Below are 23779 nucleotides of genomic sequence, written 5' to 3'. Positions count from 1 at the left end.
GCACCTTCAACGAATCGGCCATTTTAAGACTTTTTTTCCGTATATAAGGCGCACCGGATTATAAGGCGCACCTTCAACGAATCGGCCATTTTAAGACTTTTTTTCCGTATATAAGGCGCACCGGATTATAAGGCGCACCTTCAACGAATCGGCCATTTTAAGACTTTTTTTCCGTATATAAGGCGCACCGGATTATAAGGCGCACCTTCAACGAATCGGCCATTTTAAGACCTTTTTTGCATATATAAGGCGCACCGGATTATAAGGCGCACCTTCAACGAATCGGCCATTTTAAGACCTTTTTTGCATATATAAGGCGCACCGGATTATAAGGCGCACCTTCAACGAATCGGCCATTTAAGACCTTTTTTCCATATATAAGGCGCACCGGATTATAAGGCGCACCTTCAACGAATCGGCCATTTTAAGACTTTTTTTCCATATATAAGGCGCACCGGATTATAAGGCGCACCTTCAACGAATCGGCCATTTTAAGACCTTTTTTGCATATATAAGGCGCACCGGATTATAAGGCGCACCTTCAACGAATCGGCCATTTAAGACCTTTTTTCCATATATAAGGCGCACCGGATTATAAGGCGCACCTTCAACGAATCGGCCATTTTAAGACTTTTTTTCCATATATAAGGCGCACCGGATTATAAGGCGCACCTTCAACGAATCGGCCATTTTAAGACCTTTTTTCCATATATAAGGCGCACCGGATTATAAGGCGCACCTTCAACGAATCGGCCATTTTAAGACTTTTTTTCCATATATAAGGCGCACCGGATTATAAGGCGCACCTTCAACGAATCGGCCATTTTAAGACTTTTTTTCCATATATAAGGCGCACCGGATTATAAGGCGCACCTTCAACGAATCGGCCATTTTAAGACCTTTTTTCCATATGTAAGGCGCACCGGATTATAAGGCGCACCTTCAACGAATCGGCCATTTTAAGACTTTTTTTCCATATATAAGGCGCACCGGATTATAAGGCGCACCTTCAACGAATCGGCCATTTTAAGCCTTTTTTCCATATATAAGGCGCACCGGATTATAAGGTGCACCTTCAACGAATCGGCCATTTTAAGACCTTTTTTCCATATATAAGGCGCACCGGATTATAAGGCGCACCTTCAACGAATCGGCCATTTAAGACCTTTTTTCCATATATAAGGCGCACCGGATTATAAGGCGCACCTTCAACGAATCGGCCATTTTAAGACTTTTTTTCCGTATATAAGGCGCACCGGATTATAAGGCGCACCTTCAACGAATCGGCCATTTTAAGACTTTTTTTCCGTATATAAGGCGCAGCGCATTATAAGGCGCATAGAATAAATGCTACAGTAGAGGCTGGGTTTACATTTTGCGTCCATTTGATGGAGTTGCATTAAATGCTCAATATTGATCCATATATAAGGCGCACCGGATTATAAGGCGCGCCGTCGGTTTTTGAGAAAATTGAAGGCTTTTAGGTGCGGAAATTACGATATTTAAAGCTTAGTCCCCGGTGATGTTAAACACACATCTCGAGGCACCACTATGGTCAAAAACTGTTCAACGCATTCATCCATCCATCCATCCATCCATCCGTTTTCTAAGCCGCTCGTCCTCACAAGGGTTGCAGAAGCCTGTGCCAGCTAACGTCGTTCAAATGTGCCAAATTCCCCCCCAGAGAGGATTTCACAAGAAATACGCGATTGTGTGGCAGAAAATGGCCTCAAAGCGCGTTTTTGATGCATTTCTTCAAGTGAAGATAAATGAAGCCAGCACTTGTGAGCGCATAATGTGCACAAATTGGAAAATGGACGTGAACGGCGAGGCAAGCGTGTATGTGTATCCGAGCACGGCAGATATGGTAACCTTCCCCCTTTGCCTGTGCCCTCAGGAACACTTTAATTACTATTCAGCGGACGGCGCCCTCGGACATCTGGTGTTCTCTTTAAAGTACGACGTGATCGGCGACCAGGAGCATCTCCGGCTATTGCTCAGGTAACCGCGTCGTCCGCGCGGAACGTGTCCGATCGGGCGCCGGACGTTTTCAGCAGCGAGCGCGCGGACGACGGCGTTATCGCAAGAGTCATAAAGCGCGAAAGCGTGTCAACAAGAAGTGTGGTTTCCACGGCAGGGCGACAGATGGACTATTTAGGCTAGCGAGTGGGCGAGTGGGCGAGTGGGCGGGTGGGGAAGGGCGGGGACGTCTGATAATGGCTCCTGCCGGATCCTCTCGGTCTTACATGAGGATTGTTTTATGACCCGAGCAGGACCAAACAGAAAACCTACCACGACGTCATCCCCATCTCCTGCCTGACTGAGTTTCCCAACGTGGTCCAAATGGCCAAGGTGAGTTCTCCCCCCCACAAAAAAAATATATATATCTTACCTTTCCGATCCATTCATCCCAAGCTCGTTTGTGAGGAAGTCAACGTGGACCGGTTTTTCCCGGTGCTGTATCCGAAAGTGAGTTCAGAACTTCAAATCCTGCCGCTTCTTCTTTTTTCTATTCACGCGCGTCGCTTGCTGCTCTTTTTTTTACAGGCCTCGCGACTCATTGTGACCTTCGATGAGCACGTCATAAGCAACAACTTCAAGTTTGGGGTGATTTATCAAAAGTTTGGCCAGGTGAGGGATCAAATTGAAATCTGAATTTGAAGTCACTCGTTCAGTGCCATGAGCGTTTATGTACGTCAAACGTTTACTGCCACAAATGTGTGCATGTGCACGCATTTCACGGTGACTCAGCTGGTAGAGCGTTGGTCTCACAGTTCTGAGGACCCGGGTTCGATCCTGCGTAGGTTTCCTCCAGGTGGGCACTCCGGTGTCCTCCCGCATTCCAAAAACATGCAGCAATAATTGGACGCGCTAAATTGCCCCTAGGTGTGATTGTGAGTGCGTCTGTTTGTCTCCATGTGCCCTGCGATTGGCTGGCGACCAGTTCCGGGTCTACCCCGCCTTCTACCCGTTAAGAGCTGGGATAGGCTCCAGCGCTCTCGGTGACCCTTTTGAGGATAAGCGGCTAAGAAAACGGACGGATGGCTATAAAATCTAATATTGGACATGACAGTGGTACAGTTTTAGTTTTATTTTAGATGGTACTTGGTGTCTAAAGTTTAAGAAGCACTTGTTTGTACAAATCACGTTTAATGCTCGAGGCTCGCGCTGTAAATTAAAATTTTCCATCTCCTCAAGCAATGATTAACGCTTCCTTCTTAATTATGGCGTTGGGTCCGCTTTCTCTAATTACTCACGACGGCTTCTTTAGTCTCTCGGGGGCAGAGGAGCACTTGTAACTTCAGATGGGGGAAAAAAAAAAAAAAAAATGGTTGGTGATTGTATATGTCCACTAATGAACTCATATTCAATATTGCGTTCTGTCATAAGCGGAGTTGCCATTAACCGAAATATTCATTTTACAGTAACATATCTGACTTTGGACAGTCGAACTTGCAGGTTTCACTTTATTCTTACTTGATTATTTAACTCCCGTGCAAGGTCCAATTTCCCCAGTCAAAATTTCCACGTAACTTTGCAATCTTATACGTATACGTTTCAAAATGCACCTGAATATATTAACAAACAAAAAGATTGAAGGAGCCCACTTTTATTTGACGCTGTCACATTCTACAGATAAGCAGTTCGCAGGCAGATGAAAAAGGTTGAAAAATGTCTCCTGGTCACCTCCCGCCATGTTTAGCAGTTTTCACTTGTGTGTACAGACATTGAATCTTAATTTTAGGCACCGCCCCTTTTCTTTGTTGCAGATATCGGAGGAGGAGTTATTTGGCAACAGCCGAGAGAGTCCCGCCTTTGTGGAATTCTTGGACTTCCTCGGAGAGAAAATCGAACTGCACAACTTTAAAGGGTACGCCTCCAACGGCGACGTGGAAACGCAACCGGTTTCGTACTGCATCGCCGAGTCGGTCGCGGCGGGAGATGACGTGTTCGGAGGCGGAAGGAAAGAAGCTGCCAAGACATCTGTGACGTTGATTCGGCAATGCCAACTTCACAGGCGACGTCGATGATACACTTTATCGGACAGTACGACCCGTACTCCTCGTGTTATCCGAGCGCCGTCTCGTGGCGCGTTACAGTGTCAAAATACAATTTGGTGGTATTTAATTTTCAAGTTCCATGCCCCAAATTTTTTGAAATCCAAGCCAAATCTGGACGGCCAGACCCGAATGAAACATCCTTGACCCCGCCCCTGACGCCGCCGGTGCGTAGCATTGCAGACCATTCGTTCTAGCTCAAGGCCGCGTCACACCGTGACGTTCTGATCAGCGTTCTATAGCGTTGATGAACGCCGGTCGAGGTGAGAACTTTTGTGCATGTTCCAAACTTTTTTTCCGTTCCCCGCCGATTCCCAGCGATGGTTGACGTTGACTAGCGTTCAAACAACGCTCTTCTGGCGCTATCCCGGCGACCTCAAACGCTGTAGAACGCCGACCAGAGCGTCACGGTGTGACGCGGCCTTTAGCCAAGATGCCGACGTGTTCTGCAACAAAACTGAGAAAACGCACCCAAGTTTGTCCTTCTTTAACCTCCCTCCTGACAGGATAAAGCTGTGGTTGTCACAGTTGAGGCTCGTTCATCAGCGGGGAAATTTGCACGCATCTAATCGTGACTGGTTATTAGCCGCTTAGTTATAGCCTCTCGTGCTGGTACCGTATAAGCAACGATATAGTTTATGAGGCGGCACGGTGGCGCAGATGTTCAATCCTCCACTTCCGTGTGTGGAATTTGCATTTTTCTGCCCGTGTCTGGTTGTGTGTAACCTGCCTCCTGCCCGTTGACAGCTGGGATTAGCTCAAAAAGTCTGGCCACTGTCACGACTCATCGATACGGAGGTAGGACCCAAATGCAGGAGTCGGGAGACGCAGAGGTAATTCGGGAAAAACGTTTATTGTTCCAAGGTCGGGGATCGGGCAGACGGTCAGGTGCGGCAGCGGTAGTCAGGACGTCGGGCAGGCAGGAGTCGGTACACGGCAGATCGATCAAGGAAGGCAGGAGTGTCCAAGGAGTCAGGCTTACGGGGTCGGTCGGGGAACAGGCGAAGGTCGGTACGCACGGCTTCACGGTCAGAGATACGGGAGTGCAGGAACGGGGCATGAGTTGCAACGATCTCGCGGAGGACCAGTCGTCCCCAGGGTCCTATATACACCGGGACCAATCAGCCAGCATGAGGGGCAGGTGTGTGTCTACTGATTGGCTGGAAGCCAGGAGCATGACAGCCACGCCTGCTGTATATTCTCTACACCTAAACCAACTCCACAGAAAAGCATCGAACAAATTAAAAAGTTATTTTTCGTCTGTAGTGCCACGCCCCCTCTCCAACACGTCAACTTCCGCCTGTGTGTATTCTGGCTCAAGGGCACAGGCTTGAACATTTTACATCATGCTATTTTTGTTCTGTTTGTAATTATTTTTCACAAAAGTGGGCTACAAAATGGCAGATAGTGGACGTGAAACGTATCCACGAGCAATTGGGAGCGGGGGGGGGGGGTGAGAACAGGAAGCACTGCAGGCGTGGCAAACGCTGATTGGCTGTCACTTGTCCAGTTGGAATGTTTCAGCGAGAGAGACAATACTTTATTTATTCAATCATAACTGAAGTAGCTTTTAAAACCAAATATATTGAAGCACAGTCTTTAGGCTTATGCCTACGACGCTTCTGTATTTGAATGTTGTCATTGTGCGACTCGGAGAATATCTTTCCGGCGTAACAAGTTTGAGAAGCGCTGCTTTTGTAGCTGATGAGAGACTCTCGGTGTGCGTTTCTGTCAAGATTCCGCGGAGGCTTGGACGTGACTCACGGCCAGACCGGCACAGAATCGGTCTACTGCAACTACGGCAACAAAGAGGTCATGTTCCACGTGTCCACAAAGCTGCCTTACACCGAGGGGGACGCGCAGCAGGTACCGTAATCCGACACCGACGCACCTTTTTATGCGACTGACTTGTACTTTTCCCTGCGCAGTATTTTCTTGCGGACGGGACGTACTCACAGACGGTCGTTCACGGCCGTTGGCTTGAAATCCAACACCAGCAGCGGCGATCACTCGTTCCCCGATGTGATTTTCCCTCTTTCGCTTTGAAAAAAAAAAAAAACCCACGTCAGAAAGATGGGATACAATAATTGTGATGTATATATTTTTTTTATTTCTGTGCAGCCCATGGTCGAGGGGGACGGGACGACTCCCTGTCATGCCCTCACCCCCTCCAGGTTCTGCCCTGTGTCACCAATACACACAAGCGTTCATCAGCAGTTTATGAGCGAAGCACCGCCCCCTGGTGGCGTTTCACCAATTTATCTGCTGACCGAAACACGATCAGAACGAGCGCTGGCCGACATTTACAACCCGAATTTAATTTTTTGTTCCATGAAATCATCAGATTCCAGCCTTTAAAACATGATATAATGTTGACATATACTGTGATAGGAGTTGAATTTCTTCCACGAGCATGCTTGCATGTGAAAACACGCGTCTCAAATTGACTTTCGCCATTGACATGAATGGAAATGGAGTCAATCCGTTCCGGTCTCCCAAGATAAAACAAAAAATTTTTTTGTTACGTCTGCACGTAACTGTATTTCGTGTATACATATGTATAAAAACAGCAATAACATTTGCTCGTCAAATCACAAACACAGAAACTGTGAACTTCTTCTTCTTCTTCTTTGTTACCGCTGCTTAGCTTAGTGGCTCATTACTGCAGCCAAAACAAGGTTTTCTGCCGCCATCTAGTGGTAGGAGTCAGAAGCAGACTCCCATCTGCCATTTTTGCTCGTATCTCAAGACAAAGAAAATGTGCCAAGTGAGGGCTTGTTGCTAAAAAAAAATGAAAATCAAGGCATTCATATCTTGAGGACTCATGTGTGTGCGATGTCATTGAGCAATAATATTTTTTGATTCACCTCACAGGGCCAGCTCGCTCGTCCACAATAATGACTGCAATTTTCTGTGGTTTGATCGGTTGGTCTTAGCAAACTGCGTTCAAACTATCAAAACATCTGCACACATACGTAATAATACCTTAATAATTTTGCATTTCTAATCAGTATCTCTGGTGAGTATGACCTTCCACTACTGTTGCTTCACTACATTGTTTTTTGTGTGGTTAGTAGATAAATGATTATTTTGAACTGATTTAGATTGCTTGTATTATGTCATGTTCTGCATGGTATTTATGGTTGGTATAATTAGGACGTGATGATGGTGTTAAGTCGGATATGTCGCCATGAAGGGCAACGCATCAAGTGCGTGGTCCGTTGTAATATGCTCCTGATATAAAAGTACACTTTAAAATGGACGATCCTCTCGCTGTGTCTCTTTGCCTTACAGTTGCAGAGAAAAAGGCACATAGGGAACGACATTGTGGCGATTGTATTCCAGGAAGAAAATACTCCCTTTGTGCCAGATATGATCGCCTCCAACTTCCTTCATGCCTACGTTGTGGTCCAAGCGGTCAACCCGTGTTCGGGGAATGTTCTCTACAAGGTCGGCGGCCTTCTTCACGTATTGCTTTGTGCTACCTGTTTTAAAAAAAAAAAAAGAATACCGTAATTCCCGGCCTACGGTGCGCACCCGATTATAAGCCTCACCCGGTACATTTGTAAAGGAAATACCATTTGGTACATACATGAGCCGCATCAGTGTAAAAGCCGCAAGCGCCCACATTGTAACGCGAGATATTTACAAAGAAAGACAGTACACAGAAAGAGTTTTCAAAGTTTTAATACCTTAGCTTAGCTTAACATAGCAACAACATGGTAGCACGAACAGGACTGGTTAAAAAAAAAAAACAGCAGAACAACTGTAGCACAGCACTAACAGAGCTGGGTAAAAAAAAACAAAAAACGCGGCAGAAACATGCTAGCACGCTAATAGGGCCAGTTAAAAAAAACATACCGGTAAAAATCACTGAGACGCGGGAATAACACAGCTGGAACATGCTGGCACGGCGGTAACGCTAGCGTGGCGCTAACCGAGCCGGTCAAAAAAAAAAAACATACCGGTAAAAATCACTGAGACGCCGCAGTAACACATTAGCAACACATTAGCAGCGCGCTAACAAAGCCAGTTAAAAAAAAAAAAAACACTGGTAAAAGTCACCTCCTCGGCACATATATTCAACCTTTCTCCCGCTTACCTTTTCCGCTCGAGTGCCCCCTTGCGGCCGTTAAAAAAAAAAAAAAAAAAATGCACAAATTAGCCACATCACTGCATTAGCCGCAGGGTTGAAAGCGTGTGGAAAAAAGTCACGGTTCATAGGCCGGAAATTACGCCAGTTGTTTACCGTCATCTTGTTTTAAATTGTGATTGACAATAATACTTAACCCCATTTATCGTTTCAAAGCGAAGCGTAGGGAGCCTCTGTCGCTGAAACTGGTGAATTTGGCAACCATCGCCAAGATCCTCTCACACACAAATGTGATAATCTGACAAATAGCTCATGAAAACATGAAATCATTTTCGTTATTTTATTTAATGAATAATTTGGAGTGTGGAAGTTACAGCAGTTTGTAGAATAAAAGAAAAAATGTTAATTTTACCAAAAAAGAGCCTTCGTGCTCAGTAGTCGTCATGGCAACACGAAAGCATTGGCCCCATCGCAGTGGCGAGGCCAAGAGGTGAGCAGTGGCTCATTTGCAGCTGTTTTAATCATTTTTGTAATTTGACGAAAAATGGCCTCATACTTGATTCCCATTTGACCTCGCAGGTGTCGGTGACAGCGCGCGATGACGTCCCGTTCTTCGGCCCCGCCCTCCCAGATCCCGCCGTCTTCAAAAAAGTAAGACAAGTGACAAGTTTGTAGCTCCAAATCCGACTTTTGCATGATTATTTATTTTATTTTTTCGTCTGATCGAGCTTTTCCTCGCAGGGCCTCGAGTTCCGCGAGTTCCTCTTCACGAAGCTCATCAACGCGGAATACGCCTGCTACAAAGCCGAAAAGTTTGCCAAGTTGGAGGTGGTCTCTTCGTCCGCTCTTGTCTGGTTCTTCCTTTTCTCGGGTAAAATAAGCGACCCCCCCCCTTTTCGCGCCCCGTCAGGAGCGAACGCGGTCGGCCTTGCTGGAAACGCTTTACGAGGAGCTGCACGCCAACAGCCAGGCCATGATGGGCGTCGGCGGCGAAGACGACAAGCTGGAGAACGGCGGCGGCGGCGGGGGAGGAGGGGGCTTCTTCGAGTCCTTCAAGGTAAATGACGAGGGAGGCGGAGGCTGAAAGAAAAACGGCCTCACTTCACACCAAGCGAGGAATAATTTGGCATGCTTGGAAACAATTTTTTTTTTTCCTGAAATGAATGAAAATTCTGTTCATCCGTTCCGTGCAAAATTGCACCGGATGCCCACCCCCAAAAGTGGGGGGGGGGGGGGTAACAAATCCTCTTTCTCCTCTTTGGTGTGTCAAACTCACGAGACTTTTTGGTTGGATTTCGCAGGGAGCGCAAATGCGGCTTCATTTCGGGGCGAAGTTATGAAGTCGTCTTCATCTTTCTCATCATTTTGGGACTCGGCTTGTTGTTTTTTTTTTTTTTTTGTGTGTGTGTGTTTCTCTCACGTGGCTGTGGACCGCTGCGAAAGTGGCATTTGTCGTCCTTGTGTTTTCCTCCCCCCAGGGACACGCCACTCTCGCCTTTTTCTACCTTTTGTCTTCCTGCCAAGCTTTTCGTGCTTTCCACCTTCAGATGTGTCTGTTGCATATCAGCACGCTGCCCGCTTAACGACCCGCGGGCGCAAAAACCTAGCGGTCGGGGTGACTTCACGTCAGCGTTCGTCCCCCCCGAGGTCCTCGCGGTCGCCATCTCAAGGCATGACCTCCTCCCTCGTCTCTCTCCCTAGCGGGTGATACGCAGCAGGAGCCAGTCAATGGACGCCATGGGTCACACTTTCAAGAAGCCGCACGCGGTGCCCGCTAGCCTCAGCGGAAGCTTTAACCACGGCGCGCCCGCGGAGAGCCCCAAATTCCCAGGGATAGTAAGTACAGCCCCGCTCCGACTGGTCTTTGGGGCGCTGCGCTCGGGGCACCCCCCTCTTTTCTCCCGTAGAACGACCGGAGCTTCTTCCTTCCCGCCTCACTTGCCTGCCGCACTAACGTCCCTTGAATGAAGCCGTGTGCGGGTGCTGGGTGGGTTACCCGCTTCTCAAGAATCGCATTTATCTGCCCGTGCGACTCGTGAGGGGATGTCGCGCACCCCGTCAATGGTTCGCCTGAGAGTTTTCCAACACTTGTGGTGAAGACACCCCCGATATGGCCGTGGCGTGTGTGCTTGTATGTGGGGGTTTTTTTGTACACGTGTGCCAAATTATGACTTATTTATGTTTTCCCGATCTTGCTGCACGTTCGAAAATTCTCACGGCATGCCACCACACAGAAATGGCACAAAATGCATATCTATCTATCGATCAATCTATCCACCCTCCGAGCCGCTTATCCTCACGAGGGTCGCGGGAGCGCCGCAGCCGACCCGGGCCGTCGTCGGGCAGGAGGCGGGGTACGCCCTGAACCGATTTCCAGCCAATCGCAGGGCAAATGGAGACGGGCAACCAATCGCATGTAAGCATGTTTTTGGGATGTGGGAGGAAAGCGAAGTGCCCACCTGGAGAAAAGCCACGCAGGCACGGTGAGAACATGCAAACTCCACACAGGCGGGGCCGGGATTTGAACCCGGGTCCTCAGCACTGTGACGCCAATGCTCTAACCGCGCGCTCCCCAGTGCAACCAGAAATGTATATTTATATTACACTTTATCCATCCATCCATCCATCCATCCTTTTTTTTCGCCGCTTATCCTCACAAGGGTCGCGGGAGCGCCGGAGCGGATCCCGGCCATCGTCGGGCAGGAGGCGGGGTACGCCCTGAACCGGTTGTCAGCCAATCGCAGGGGACATAGAGACAGACGAGTCGCACTCACAATCACACTGACGGGGTCATTTGGGGCGTTCAATGTTTTTGGGATGTGGGAGGAAAGCGGAGTGCCCACCCGGAGAAAAGCCACGCAGGCACGGGGAGAACATGCTGACTCCACACAGGCGGGGCCGGGATTTGAACCGGGGTCCTCAGTACTGTGACGCCAACGCTCCACAGTGCAACCCGAAATGTATATTTTATGCTACACTTTATCCATCCATCCATTTTTTTTTATAGCCACTTATCCTCACAAGGGTCGCGGAGAGCGCTTGGAGCCTATCCCAGCTGTCAAGTGAACTTTTTCTGGCTGCTTGCAAAGTAGATCTTGGGGTAAAAAAAAAAAAAAAAAAAAAATGGTCCGGGCACCCACCCCTGTTGTACACCAATGACCCGGAAGTGCCGAACCTGAATCGCACTGTTTTGTTTTCGCACCTTTTCCTGACTTTTTCTTTCTTCTCATCCAGCTGCCCCCGCGCCGGAAGCGAGCCGGCGCACGTTTTTGTATTTTGTTTTGAGCGACACGACCTGCATGGAATCTGCTACTTACGTTTGCTGCAGCTCATCTGTTTTTTTTTTTTTTTTACCCTCCTTGTCGGCTGTCACCATCTCTTACCCCCCCCCGTCCCCCCCCCCACCCTTCTCTCTCTCTCTCTCTCTCTCTCTCTCTCTCTCTCTCTCTCTCTCTCGCTCAGTCATTGCTCGTCCCAGGCAAAAGTCCCAGTAAATATGGACGTCGAGGCAGTGCCATAGGAATAGGATCAGTAGAAGAGGTTCATGTTTCATTCTAATTCTAACTCTTGTTGTTCTGTCTGCTCGCGTGGCACCCCCGGGCCCCGGCGCCAGGGCCCGGTCCAGGTCACGGTCGTGCAAAGTCTTCTGAACCCGATCCAGTCGACTTTGTTGACGGGATGCCATCATAAAAAGTACAGTTGGAGGAAAAACCTTATTAAAGCCATTCAGGGGCAGGGTGGCAATTTTTTTGCTTTATTGAGATGAAAGTCTCGTAACGGGCCACGATCAAGGAAATAACAAATGATATGATAATTTTACTCATTTATAATCTCGTCCCGAAAAAGGGACGCCGCCCGCGAGATTCTACTTGGCTTTTCTTAGTAGATTGTCCCAAAAACCAGAATCAGAATCAGATTAAAACGCTGAAATATTTTGATATACCGAAGGATAGAATGCGTGAAAATCATAATGTCCCGAAAAATGGGACGCTGCCCACGAATGGGTTATTAAGAGTAAGATTAATTGGCTGTCACCTAAAAATAACAAGCTCAAAGCAGCTATTGTGATATTTATTGGCGCCATCTTAATATGGTTTCATCTTTATTGCAATATACTGTAGTTTCCCTTATGTATTTGTTTAATTGATTTAATTATCAACTAACTGGTACTTTTTTATTTTTTTTAATTATTATTTTAAGTCCCTCTCTTGGCCGAATTAGCCACGTTGAATCATGTGAAGCTTTTGCGACTTTTATTTTAAAGTTGAGGCTCAATGAACATATTTCACCTTCTTATTCATTCAAACCAACGTCTGAAAGAGTGAAATTTAATAAATGTAATGTCAAACACTCAGAGACTAAAAACATTCACTCCAGCAAGACAATTCAATAATATTCAACATGAGCTGGTACCAAAAAAAAAAAAAAAAAAAAAAAACTTTTAAGTACATTATTTTTATTGAACTTTTGTCTTGTAATTCGGTCTTATTTAGTTCCATGAAATGGAAATAGATCTAAAAAAAAAATAAAAAGAAAATATTTCTCAATCTGATGCCACTGTATTTGTGCAAAAGCAACATTAGCGTTAGCATTACCGTAATTTCTGGACTATAAGATGCACCCGATTATAAGCCTCACCCAGTACATTTTTAAAGGGAAAACCATTTTGTACATACATAAGCCGCACCTGTCTATAAGCCGCATGTGCTCGCATTGAAACACAAAGAAAGACGATACACAGAAAGAATTTTCAAAGTTTTGATAACATAGCTTCGCTTTTCTTCCCAAACAGTGCCTGTGACGCGGCAAGTAACACAGCAGCGATACGGTAGTAACACAGTACTAACACGGCTGGGTAAAAAAAAAAACAAAAACAAAAAAAAAAACATACTGGTAAAAGTACTGAAACTCGGCAGTAACACGGTTCAGGCCACCTGCCTTTATTACTTCTGAAAGCTTTTTTTTTTGTCTTTTTACATTTCTCCAGTTCTTCCCGCTGCCGTTTCCAGCGTCTCACCATCGATTCATTACGTTTTCTGCTCGAGCGCCCCTAGTGGGCGTTAGAAAAAATGCATAAATTAGCCATGTCATTGCATAAGCCGCAGGGTTGAAAGTCAAAACTCGCAGCTTATAGTCCGGAAATTATGGTATTATCAAAAACAGATTTTGGGGGTTTGGCCAGTGGATTGCATCTCAGGTTCCTGCGCAAATTGACCTCAGCTTATGAAAAATGTAATGAGCTGATCTATAAATATTAGTAACTGTCTAATAATAATTTGTGTCGTCACTTTGAGCTCTCTCTCTTTCCCTCTGCAGTCTTTGATCATCCCGGGGAAAAGTCCCACCAGGAAAAAGTCGGGCCCTTTCAGCTCCAGGCGAAGTAGCGCCATCGGAATTGAAAACATTCAGGAAGTGCAGGAGAAAAGGTGCCATTCGACAAAGTCGTCTACGGCTCGAACGGAATCGCGCACAAGTCTAAACGTCGTGTCTGTTGCGGCGGAGCAGCAGGGAGAACTCGCCGAACACCCAGAAGACCCCCGACAGCGGCCACGTCTCTCAAGATCAGAAATCGGACAACTCGTCCAATCAGAGCTCCCCTGAGGCGCTCGCCACCGCCAAGAACAGGTCGGACTTCCTCTTTCTGTTCGCAACTGGCAAAAAGAAAAACTGAATCGGACCCTTTCGTGTTGGATCCAAATTATGAAATTGAACAATCTGCCACTGGAATTAATTACATTTTATGATTTCATCTAGGTGTCAAAGTCAAGGCCCGGGGACCAGATCCCGGCCCACCGCGAAGGCAAATCATGTTTAGCAACTCTATGATTTTTGTTCAAATCGAGACCAAAATTTCATCTTGTCATATCATAAATGATATTGGTACCAAACATCAACAATAATTGAAAAAAAAAAAAAAACCCATTACTCTTGATTTGTGATTGCAAATCGAGTTGGAAATTTTACGTGGGATTATGATGAGGTGGTGAAAGATTTTCATGCTTTCACAGTCATAACGGCCCTCTGAGGGGAAACCAGAACGACAAAAATGACTTTGACACCACATGATGATTTACATGATCCAGGAGTTTGGTCACATACGAAAATAAATCAACTTTCAGTTTGGGCCACCATCACTCGTATTAAATTAAAGTTTCAAAGTTGCCGTGGCGATATACTTACGACGCTGTTTTTCTGTCCACTCGAGGCTTCGTTTTTTTCAACCATTGCCGCCTGAAGGGCGTCTGTGTGGCCCCGGGAAGTCGGTCAAAGTACAAAAATGGTGCAAAAATAAGACAGAGCTCGAGGAAAATGTTCAAAAATGTATTCCGATTTCGGTGTCAGACGCCACAGTTACCGCACCTTGACTGATTACTCCTTTAAAATGAAACTTAGTTGTTTTACCGATTCCTTAATTTGAAAAGTAACTACCGTAATTCCCGGCCTACAGAGCGCACCTGAGTATAAGCCTCCCCTAGTACATTTGTAAAGGAAATCCCATTTGGTACATACATACGCCGCAGCTACATTGAAACACGAGATATTTACAAAGAAAGACTGTACACAGAGAGTTTAACGCTAGCACCGCGCTAACGCTAATGCTAACACTAATGCTAACGCTAGCGCCACGCTAACAGGGCTGGTTAAAAAAAAAAAAAACGTACCGGTAAAAATCACTGAGACACGGCAGTAACACAGCAGCAACACGCTAGCACAGCTCTAATGCTAACGGGGCCGGTTGAAAAAAAATCTACAGGTAAAAGTCACTTCCTCGGCACAGATATTCCACCGGTCTCACCTTTTCCGCCCGAGTGCACCCCTTGCGGCCGTTTAGAAAAAATGCACAAACTAACCGCATGGCCGCGTAAACCGCAGGGTTGAAAGCGTGTGAAAAAAGTCGCGGCTCGTCGGCCGGAAATTACGGAGAGTGACTTTATTGGTTACATTCGGCAGCTGCCTCAACTCAACTTTTCTTGGCGTAAAAATTCAAAACGAATTTGAAAAGTGGGCCATGTGTCACCTGACTACGGACTAAATCTATTTCCTATTTTTCCAAAATAAAATGAAGAGAGTCTTTATTGACCTCACTTAACGTACATACAGGCCTACCAAATACTGTAATTAAACCAAAAAATGCAACACAAATTTGTTGCATCGCCCCCAAAAACGAATGACAAAATAATCAGAAATATTTTCATTTTTTGGGGAAAAAACCTGATGGATTTTGCTGAGCTCGTGTGGTGTTTTTTTTTGTTGTGGTTGGTCGCGTGCGCGGCAGGACCCCGTCCATCCCCGAGGCCGACCTTTCGCGCTCCTCGTCCGACGCCAGCAGTTTCGCCAGCGTGGTGGAGGAAAACGAGGCGGCCGAGGACTACGACACCGGCATGGTGAGTCGCGTCTCCCGAAGTGGCGGAAGAGTTCCGGGACGTTTTGAAAGATGGGGAAATTTGGAAGCGTTTCATACTCGCGTTTAAATATGAACCTTTGGTTTTGTCATCTTCACGCTTCAATAAAGAAATTAAAAATGGTTGACATTTTGACAGATTTACTAGTAATCGGAACTCAATCAAAATCTATTGAACGGAAATGCCATTAATTCAATCCAGCCTTTCCCAAAAAATTGTATCATAAAAATCCTTTTTTAGCATAGAAAACAGCACTCTATAATATTGTATATTCTAAAAGCATAGCATAGCATAACATGACTAAATTGAATGTAAGGATTTCGTGTGTGAATGACGGTTAATACGAGTACATTGTGTTCCTTCTGGCGCGCACATCGTGGCCACCTGGGGGCGCTATAATACAGAAATGGACACACGCTACACGGAGCCGGGTCACAAGTCCTCATTAAACTGCAGTCATATTCGTCGTTTTTCAAAGAAGATTAAGTAAATGTGATTATATTGTCTGTCTACATGTTGCTCCACAGTTTGTGTTCAAATCCAAGTTGCATTTCAAAAACAGCAACTGTGGATGCTAGCATTAGCATGTCAGTAGGGTTCTGCGTTGTTAAGCTAAAAGGACTTTTCCTGAGGCAAAACTATGTGGTGGACTAGCGTGGGGGCATATGCCTATGTAAATACGTAAGTCATATATGTACATCAGGGGTCGCAAACTTGTGGCTCGTGTGCCATAACTGGCTCGTTTGGTGGTTGCATGCGGCTCGCGGGGCCCTCATACCGACATACAGCACATGTGATTTCTGTCATGCAGGCGGCGCAAATGACTCAGACAGTTTGTCCCAGTGGTGTTGCCGTAGTTTAGTGTGGCAGTTGATGTGCGCAGGCGCAGAAGGGTCGGACGCAGATCGTGTCGGGACAAATAATTATTGGAACCCTTTTGGCATAGCATTCGTACGCGACATTGGCAATAAATATTTTGCCATTTTTGCGTAAAAACAAGATAATCAAACGAATAAAAGAAACGCTTCTGTCAGCAAGAACGGTTCACCATCCTACCAGCATGATGAAAAATCAAATTGAATTACGTTCACGATTAACGAATGGAAGTCTCAACGCCTGCGTGAAGCTTCATCTGACGACATATGAATCAAATTAAAAGCCATCAGCAGAACCGAGCAGCGCCAGAAGTCGCAATCATGATTCGAAGCACTTTTGGAATCAATGTTATTTCAAAGAATTCAGAGACTTATTGTACTCTAAAAGTGTCGATTTTACATTCATGCGTTATTAATAGTTTTTAAAATATTGCATGGCTCCTTTGAAATTACTTTTTAAAATATTTGCCATTTATGGCTCGCTCAGTCGAAAAGGTTCCCGACGCCTGATGTGCATTATAATAAGTGCCGAACTTCTCGTGTGCTGTGTGGGTTGAATTGAGGAATTTTACAGATATGAAAATCTTGCTTCTTTTCGGCAGGATTATCCTAAAATGTACGTTTTTCTCTCCACTGCAATGTTGTAAATTCACATTTTATTTCTAGAAATTGTCTAGAAATTCCCATGGCGACTCTCCGGTTTTAAACATCGATGAAACCCGCATGGCGATTGTGGTGCGCTTTCTCTCTCAGGAGAGTCTCTCGTCCGCCGGAACGCCACACAAGCGGGACTCTTTCACGTACGGCGCGTGGCTGGACGACGGCGGCGCCGACGGCCGGGTCGGCTCGCCAGGTGAGCTCACGCGGGAGCCGACTGTGTGTGTGTGTGTGTGGGGGGGGTTATAGCGTTAGTTCAATTGAAAGGAAACGTGGCCCACAGAAAGAAAGTTCAGATGTTGAACGATATCACACTTTTTTTTTTTTGGTTTGAAAATAAATGAAAAGAATGTTACACAGGTTTTATTTTCATTTTTAGGCAAAAGTTTAACGGCAATTTGTCGCACTATTTTTTTTTTTCATTTAAAATTGTAAAGACAGCAATGCGAGCTATTAGACTATCCATTTTCTTAGCCTCTTATCCTCACGAGTGGAGCCTATCCCAGCTGTCATCGGGCAGGAGGCGGGGTTCACCCTCAACTGGTCGCCAGCCAATGGCAGGGCACATGGAGACAAACAGTCGCACTCACAATCACACCTATGGGGGAATTTAGAGTGCCCAACCAATGTTACATGTTTTTACGATGTGGGAGGAAACCGGAGAAAAGCCACGCAGGAGGCACGGGGAGAACACGCAAACTCCGGCGGGTCCGGGATCGAACCCGGGTCCTCAGAACTGTGAGGCCAACGCGTTACCAGCTGAGCCCCCGTGCCGCCCTATCAAAAGCTATTGGCTATTTTTATCAAATATAAAATGAATGTTGACTGTTAGAATGTCTCGGGCGTTTTTATATTCAAAATAAAAATAATTTAATACATAATATAATGTAATAAATTATAGAATTATGTCATGCCATTATTTTATAACTAAATGCTAAAAACTCGTTACTCTCTTTTTTTTTTCTTTTTCATTCATTTAAATGCTGTTTTACATGCGGATAAGCAACAATCCTAAATAATTGTCTGGTATCAATCCCAATAAATGATATTCTTCTTCTGTGTTCAGTTGGTTCGTTTAAAAATAGCCAAGCAGTCGCTTCCGCTTGACTTTTTCCCACGTTACACTATTTTGTTCAACTATTTCTTTTCTCATGCACTGAATGTGAGCATAAAAATAATCAAATGTGCATATTATCATCCTGCATGTTATGTAAGTCACGATTACTGAATTCCAAACGGTTGGCCAATCATGCAGGAGCTGGTAAAAGTGAGCGCGGGAAGGGAACGGACATCCGCATCAAGCTGGAGCGACCTCACGATGGTCAGCCGTCGTCGGTGAGTCGGCCCGTTTTGATCCTCTCGTTATGTTTATGAACAACAAGTGGGTTGCAGAACGCCAGTGGCTACGCTTAAAAATGATGACAAATAGTTGTTTTATGCTTACGTTGGCAAACATCGACCCCAAGTGTCTCATTTAGTTTCATTTTTTTTTTATTCTTCTACATTAAAACCGCATCCTGCGAAGCCTCTCGATGTGGAGGATAAAGAATATGGAATGGCTTGTTTACTCACCCGGACGTACGTGTGACGTTGTGATGCTTTGAAATCTTTACAGCAGGGGTGTCAAACTCATTTTGTAGTTCGGGTTTCCCTCAGAGGGCCGTTATGACTGTGAAACCATAAAAATCGTTTATCGCCTCATCATATTTGCACGTGAAATTTATGAATTACTTTGGGAATCAGAAATCGAGGGTAGTGGCTTTTTCAACTATTGTTGATGTTTGGTAACGTAACAAGGCTTGCAATACCTCACCGTTATGATTTATGATGTGACAATTTGAAATGTTGCATCACGGAAATTGGCATACATAATTTGCTTTTGAGGGCCACATAAAATCACGTGGTGGGGCCGGATTTGGCCCCCGTGGCCTTAAATTTGACACCTGTGGTTTACAGTATCCAGTGAAGACTAAATTATTGTATAACCATGCCCAGAACTCAAAAATATATCGCCGATCATCTTTCCATCCATGGAAATTATTGATCACTTTTGCTGTCCACTAAAAATGTAAATAACAAAACATTGAAATGTTTTTTTAATATGGAAACTTGCAGTGTAGAATCGTGTTCTTTATATGAAAAAAAATATCAAGTGAGAATGAACGTAATCAAAAAGAATGTAAAGAATGAAATTGTTTGTGCATGAATTCAATTCATTGTGCTGCTCCTTCTGGCGTTCCTGCCTTGGCCACCGGGGGCAGAATTATACAACCTTGCAGAAACAGACAAAGAAGAGTTTCACACTTACTGTGACTCTGTAAGCTGCTGAAATATTTGGTTAAAGAGTGTCTCTCTACATGTGATGCTCTGCCACTTTTGTTCAAATATCCGTTGCTTCTCAGCGCTAAGTGCTAACCCATCAATGGTGTTTTCCATGATGTGAACACGCGAGGGTATTCTTAAAGCAGGTTTGAGGTTTTCAATGCGTAATTCTCTTTGTTTTATGTTTAGTTTGACCGTAAAGCTCAACCGCAAGAGCCCAAATCTTCGTTTTTGACTTAAAGCAAAAGCCCAACGACGGCTCGTATTTTGAAAAACCCGCACGTCGCGGGTTGCTCTCATTCGGTTGGGCTCTAATTGCTTTTCATTTTTATTTGTATTTTTTTGTGCACCTCCGTGTCCAGAAGTGTTAGTTCAGCCAGCCCCGTTGCTTGGATACCCGGACTTCCATCTTCAGGTTAGACCGTCGTCCTCTCAGACTCGAATTAGTTGCGTGGGCGACTTTTGACCGCCATTTTTCTTTCTTTTTTTTTTTTGTCCCTCTCCTTTTCCGAAGCATTCCCAAAAAGTCGCGGTCCCTCCAGGAGACGAGACGAGTGCGGGCGTTCCCCGACGACCGATCTGCCGGACGTGGGGAGACGAGCGGCGGACGCTGAGCGCGGGACCTCGCCCGACGGCCCGACGGCCCGAGTGCAGCCCATCAGGACATAATGCGGGTGACGCGCCAGGAGGGCCAAAAATTTGCACACTGGCATTTCGTGGCACTCTTTTTCTTTGTTACTGAGCTCACACACGGTACCCAAAATATTAATTTATGGATGTATGAGACATTTTGATTTTGTTTTCTCAAGCGTTCCGGCAACACAGGGTAGAGAGGGGGGCCGTGGAGCTCTTTGGCAAATCTTGCAGATTTTCACTGGGTTTATGGGCAAACATGAAATTGTTTTTTTTTTTTTTTTTTTTTTTTTCCAGCACAATATTTAAGGGGCCTTGAGATATGAGTGGACCCAATTTATGGGTTTCATCAAATTTTGACTTGAGATGCAACACACGCGCTGCATTGAACTCACGTCACAATCAGCAGAAATTTGACAACTCTTCAAGAAGGAGGCTTCAAGCTGTTGAGTGCCTCGCCCGTTTCAAGTTGATCGTCAAACTAAACATCAAACAAAGAGAATTACAAGTTGAGCATCTCAAAGAGCATACTTCTTTGCCTGAGAAATGCTTCCGTTAGCTTAATGCTAACGCACGAAGCCAAATGCCATCAAAAGTGTCGGCGTTGTTGTCCTTTCCGAACACACACATTGAAGCAACACATGCAAACTGATAATATAACAATACTTACAGGTATACATTATTCATACGCTGCAAAAAGTCTATTCTTTTCGTCTGCATGATTGTATTATACTGCCTCCTGGTGGTCAAGGTGGGCACACCAAAGCAAAGCCAATTCATTTGTATGGCGCATTTCATACACTGTGCGCTCCACATGGTTAAAAGCATTGAAATACATAACTAAAAGCATTTGAAAAGAGTACAATTTAAACAACTTTTGGTGCAAGAAATACGCTAAAACGCAGGAGAAAAAAGAAAGTTTTACTCTGGATTTGAAAATATTCACATTTGGGGCTGACGTCACCTCTGCTGGCAATTTATTCCATTTTATTATTATTTTTTTGCAGCATAATCCCTAAATTCTGCTTCACTATGTTCGCTTTGGACTCTGCACTCCATTGTCAGAGCCCGACTGGGTTTGTATTCCATTAGCATTTCTTTCATGGATTCAGGACCGAAACCATTTAGTGATTTATAGACCAGTAGCAGAACTTCCAAATCTGTTCTAAAACTGACTGGAACCCAGTGTAAGGACTTGAAAGTTGGAGTTCTATGTATGCTCTGACCACTTTGTTGTGGTCAGAACCCAGAATGCAGCATTCTAAACGAGCTAATTGATGCTCTTATTGGGGAGTCCAGTCAGAAGACCATTACAATAGTCAAGGCGACTTGAGATAAATGCATGGATGGGCTTCTCCGGGTCTGCCTGACACATGCAAGCCTGCACTCCGGATGTGTTCTTCAGGCGGTAAAAGGCAGTTTTACTAATTGATCTGATAGGACTCTTGAAGGTCAGGTCGGAATCTATCAGAGGACCAAGGTTCAAGGTTTTGGACTTGGTCTTTGCTTTTTAAAGACAATGAGTCCAGGTATTTACAAAGAGCAACCCTTTTTTCTTTATTGCCCAAAAAACTATTACCGTAATTTCTGGGCTACAGGGCGCACCTCCTTCTAAGCCTCACCCAGTAAATTTGTAAAGGAAATACCATTTGGTACATACATAATCCGCACCTGTGTAAAAGCCGCAAGTGCCCACATTGAAACGAGAATATTTACAAAGACTGTGCACAGAAAGAGTTTTACCTTAGCCTTGCTAAAAATAGAAACAATATGGTAGCATGAACAGGGCTGTTTGAAAAAAAAAAAAAAAAAAAAAAACAGCTGAGGCAGCTCCACAGTAGCAACACGCTAGCACAGCACTAAGAGGGCCGGTTAAAAAAAAAAACATACCAAAATCACTGAGATGCAGCAGTAACACAGCAGCAACACGCCCTGTTAGCGTGGCCCTAACAGGGCTGGTTAAAAAAAAAAAAACATACCAGTAAAAATCACTGAGACACGGCAGTAACACAGCAGCAACACGCTAGTGCGGTGGTAACGCTAGCGTGGCGCTAACAGGGCTGGTTAAAAAAAACAACATACCAGTAAAAATCACTGAGACACGGCAGTAACACAGCAGCAACACGCTAGTGCGGTGCTAACGCTAGCGTGGCGCTAACAGGGCTGGTTAAAAAAAAAACATACCAGTAAAAATCACTGAGACACGGCAGTAACACAGCAGCAACACGCTAGCACAACTCTAATCCAAACGGGGCCGGTAAAAAATAAAAATAAAAAAACATACCGGTAAAAGTCACTTCCTCGGCACATATATTCCACCGGTCTCACTCTTACCTTTTCCGCTCGAGTGCCCCCTGGCGGCCGTTAGGAAAAAAATGCACAAATTTGCCGCATCACCGCATAAGTCGCGGTTTATAGGCCGGAAATTACAATATCTTATTTTTATTGTGTTTTAGCTCATCTCACCAGAAGAATCAGCCCATAATCGTGATGGACACACTCGATTCATTTTGTATTTAATTATGTTATTGCGACATCCTTCTACAAAGTACCATATGCGAGAGTTCCATTTCCCCTTTGAAAGCAACATTAAAAAAAAAAAAACAGCGACATGATACGAGTTGCTGTGTTTTTATGAGGCCAGAGCATATTTCATTTAATATTAGTGATGTGAGCGTGGCCACAGCGCAAATTAAACTTGTATCTCAAGGCACCACCGCATCGCCCCCGCCCCCGCCGCCACCCAGTTTGTACTTTTTTTCATCTTCGGGCGTTTTGGTTGTAGCGTCAAACGGAATGAAAACGACCTGAAACTGCGGTCAGGAAGTCCTCCAACGACATCCGTTCGGTGCCGCCCATGCGTGTTGTCAACATCTCGGAAGCATCCACCGCGCAACTCGTTTCATTTTGTCACCACTTTCGATTTCAACTTCTGCTTTGCTTTTCTTTCCACGTTTTATTTATTTATCGAGTCGATTCTTTTTCGCCGTCACGTCGTCTCGATGCCATGTTCTTCTCGTCCGGAGCTCGGACTTTGTCTTTTTTTTTTTTTTTTTTTGTGGGGAGTGAATTTGAATGTTTGGAACTGTGAAACTCATCAGGGGTCAACTCATTCGGTACAGGAAATATAACAATATATATATTTGTTTTTTTTGTTTGTTTTTGTTTTTTTTTGTTGCTTTGAACTTGAAAGAAAAATGCTCGACATTCAACTGCTGACTGTAATTTTGTTGGCGTGCATCATTTAGAAATCAAAAAGGCTTGACCAAATCAACAATTGATTATTTTTCAGAATGTATTTTTCTGGATTACGACGATTCTCGATTTATTTTTATTTTTTTCTGAGAATTTTCTAAAAGGGAAAATCTGTACTTTTAACTGGATCCTTTCGGTTGCCTTATCATCAACGAGTATCGATCATGAATCAAAGGGTGACTATCCAGCAGCATTTAAAATGAAGTGAATGTTTTCTTATTGATTTGAGTGTAAATAAATCCGCACGCTGAATCGGATGTGGGTGTATCCTTTCATCGACACTTTTGATGTTGGCTGTCAACGCTGATTCCACATACTGAGGACATCGCACTTCCCACGTTGTTATGAAAGGCAAACTTCTCACGTATTAATCACTTCCTGCCAGCTCTCAAGTTTGAAAAACAAAAAAAAATTAAAATAAAACAGGAGTGAATTTTTTCAGTTGTGTAACTGTGCCACGTGGAAGATGAAATGATCAAATGA

General features: G+C 44.9%; 1 protein-coding gene across 1 annotated transcript in view; it reads left to right on the top strand.

Annotated features, from left to right (window-relative positions):
- LOC133514673 (rap1 GTPase-activating protein 1-like) overlaps positions 1–23553 on the top strand; it is a 47014-nt gene extending 23461 nt beyond the window's left edge. The window contains exons 8-25 of the mRNA XM_061846511.1: positions 1898–2001; positions 2274–2352; positions 2416–2469; positions 2548–2631; positions 3771–3871; positions 5795–5924; positions 7353–7508; positions 8731–8802; positions 8893–8979; positions 9062–9208; positions 9853–9987; positions 13468–13577; positions 13657–13776; positions 15428–15536; positions 17183–17282; positions 18342–18421; positions 19771–19823; positions 19923–23553. Of these exons, the coding sequence (XP_061702495.1) occupies positions 1898–2001; positions 2274–2352; positions 2416–2469; positions 2548–2631; positions 3771–3871; positions 5795–5924; positions 7353–7508; positions 8731–8802; positions 8893–8979; positions 9062–9208; positions 9853–9987; positions 13468–13577; positions 13657–13776; positions 15428–15536; positions 17183–17282; positions 18342–18421; positions 19771–19779 (1677 nt within the window). The 3' untranslated portion in view covers positions 19780–19823; positions 19923–23553. The remainder of the gene's footprint in view (positions 1–1897; positions 2002–2273; positions 2353–2415; positions 2470–2547; positions 2632–3770; positions 3872–5794; positions 5925–7352; positions 7509–8730; positions 8803–8892; positions 8980–9061; positions 9209–9852; positions 9988–13467; positions 13578–13656; positions 13777–15427; positions 15537–17182; positions 17283–18341; positions 18422–19770; positions 19824–19922) is intronic.
- Positions 23554–23779: the final 226 nt, after the last annotated feature.

This window comes from Syngnathoides biaculeatus, chromosome 2 (genome assembly GCF_019802595.1).
Source record: "Syngnathoides biaculeatus isolate LvHL_M chromosome 2, ASM1980259v1, whole genome shotgun sequence".
Classification (NCBI taxonomy): Eukaryota; Metazoa; Chordata; class Actinopteri; order Syngnathiformes; family Syngnathidae; genus Syngnathoides; species Syngnathoides biaculeatus.
This window is presented reverse-complemented; position numbering and strand designations above follow the sequence as displayed.